This window comes from Lagopus leucura, unplaced genomic scaffold, assembly GCF_019238085.1.
Source record: "Lagopus leucura isolate 7727_CA_CO unplaced genomic scaffold, USGS_WTPT01 Super-Scaffold_100002, whole genome shotgun sequence".
Classification (NCBI taxonomy): Eukaryota; Metazoa; Chordata; class Aves; order Galliformes; family Phasianidae; genus Lagopus; species Lagopus leucura.
This window is the reverse complement of record NW_024962263.1, coordinates 44339852-44340238: the sequence shown is the minus strand read 5'-3', so window position 1 is coordinate 44340238 and position 387 is coordinate 44339852. Positions and strand designations below refer to the sequence as shown.

General features: G+C 49.9%; 1 protein-coding gene across 1 annotated transcript in view; it reads left to right on the top strand.

Annotated features, from left to right (window-relative positions):
• LOC122178664 (maestro heat-like repeat-containing protein family member 2A) overlaps positions 1-162 on the top strand; it is a 45509-nt gene extending 45347 nt beyond the window's left edge. The window contains 1 exon segment of the mRNA XM_042868937.1: positions 70-162. Coding sequence (XP_042724871.1) covers positions 70-162 — 93 coding nt within the window.
• The last annotated feature ends 225 nt before the right edge of the window (positions 163-387 follow it).

The window sequence follows — 387 nt, the reverse complement described above, 5'->3', positions numbered from 1 at the left end:
CCAGTTTCTCAGCATGGAGAAGAAGAGCCAGTAAAGATTCTCGAAGATTTGCTCTTTCTCCATTGGCAGGCTGGGGGCATTGCTGTCCAGAGCAGAAGTGAACCTGGACTCCTTCTGACCATGGTTGCACAACTGAGACAACAAGGTGAAACAGAAAAATAAATGAATAATTAACAATTAATTGTAAATGAAAAATAAAACAAAACCAAACCAACAAGAGAAAAGGGAGCCTGTGAGAGTCTGCAGGGCAGAGTGCAAGGGCTGTCCTGAGTCCCCTGCTCTGGAGCCAGCACTCACCAGCACAAGCGAGGCGCAAGGTCCAGCAACTCCTCACCTGGCCCACCACACTGCGCAGGCCAGCCAGCATCAGCCACATGAAGGGGATGC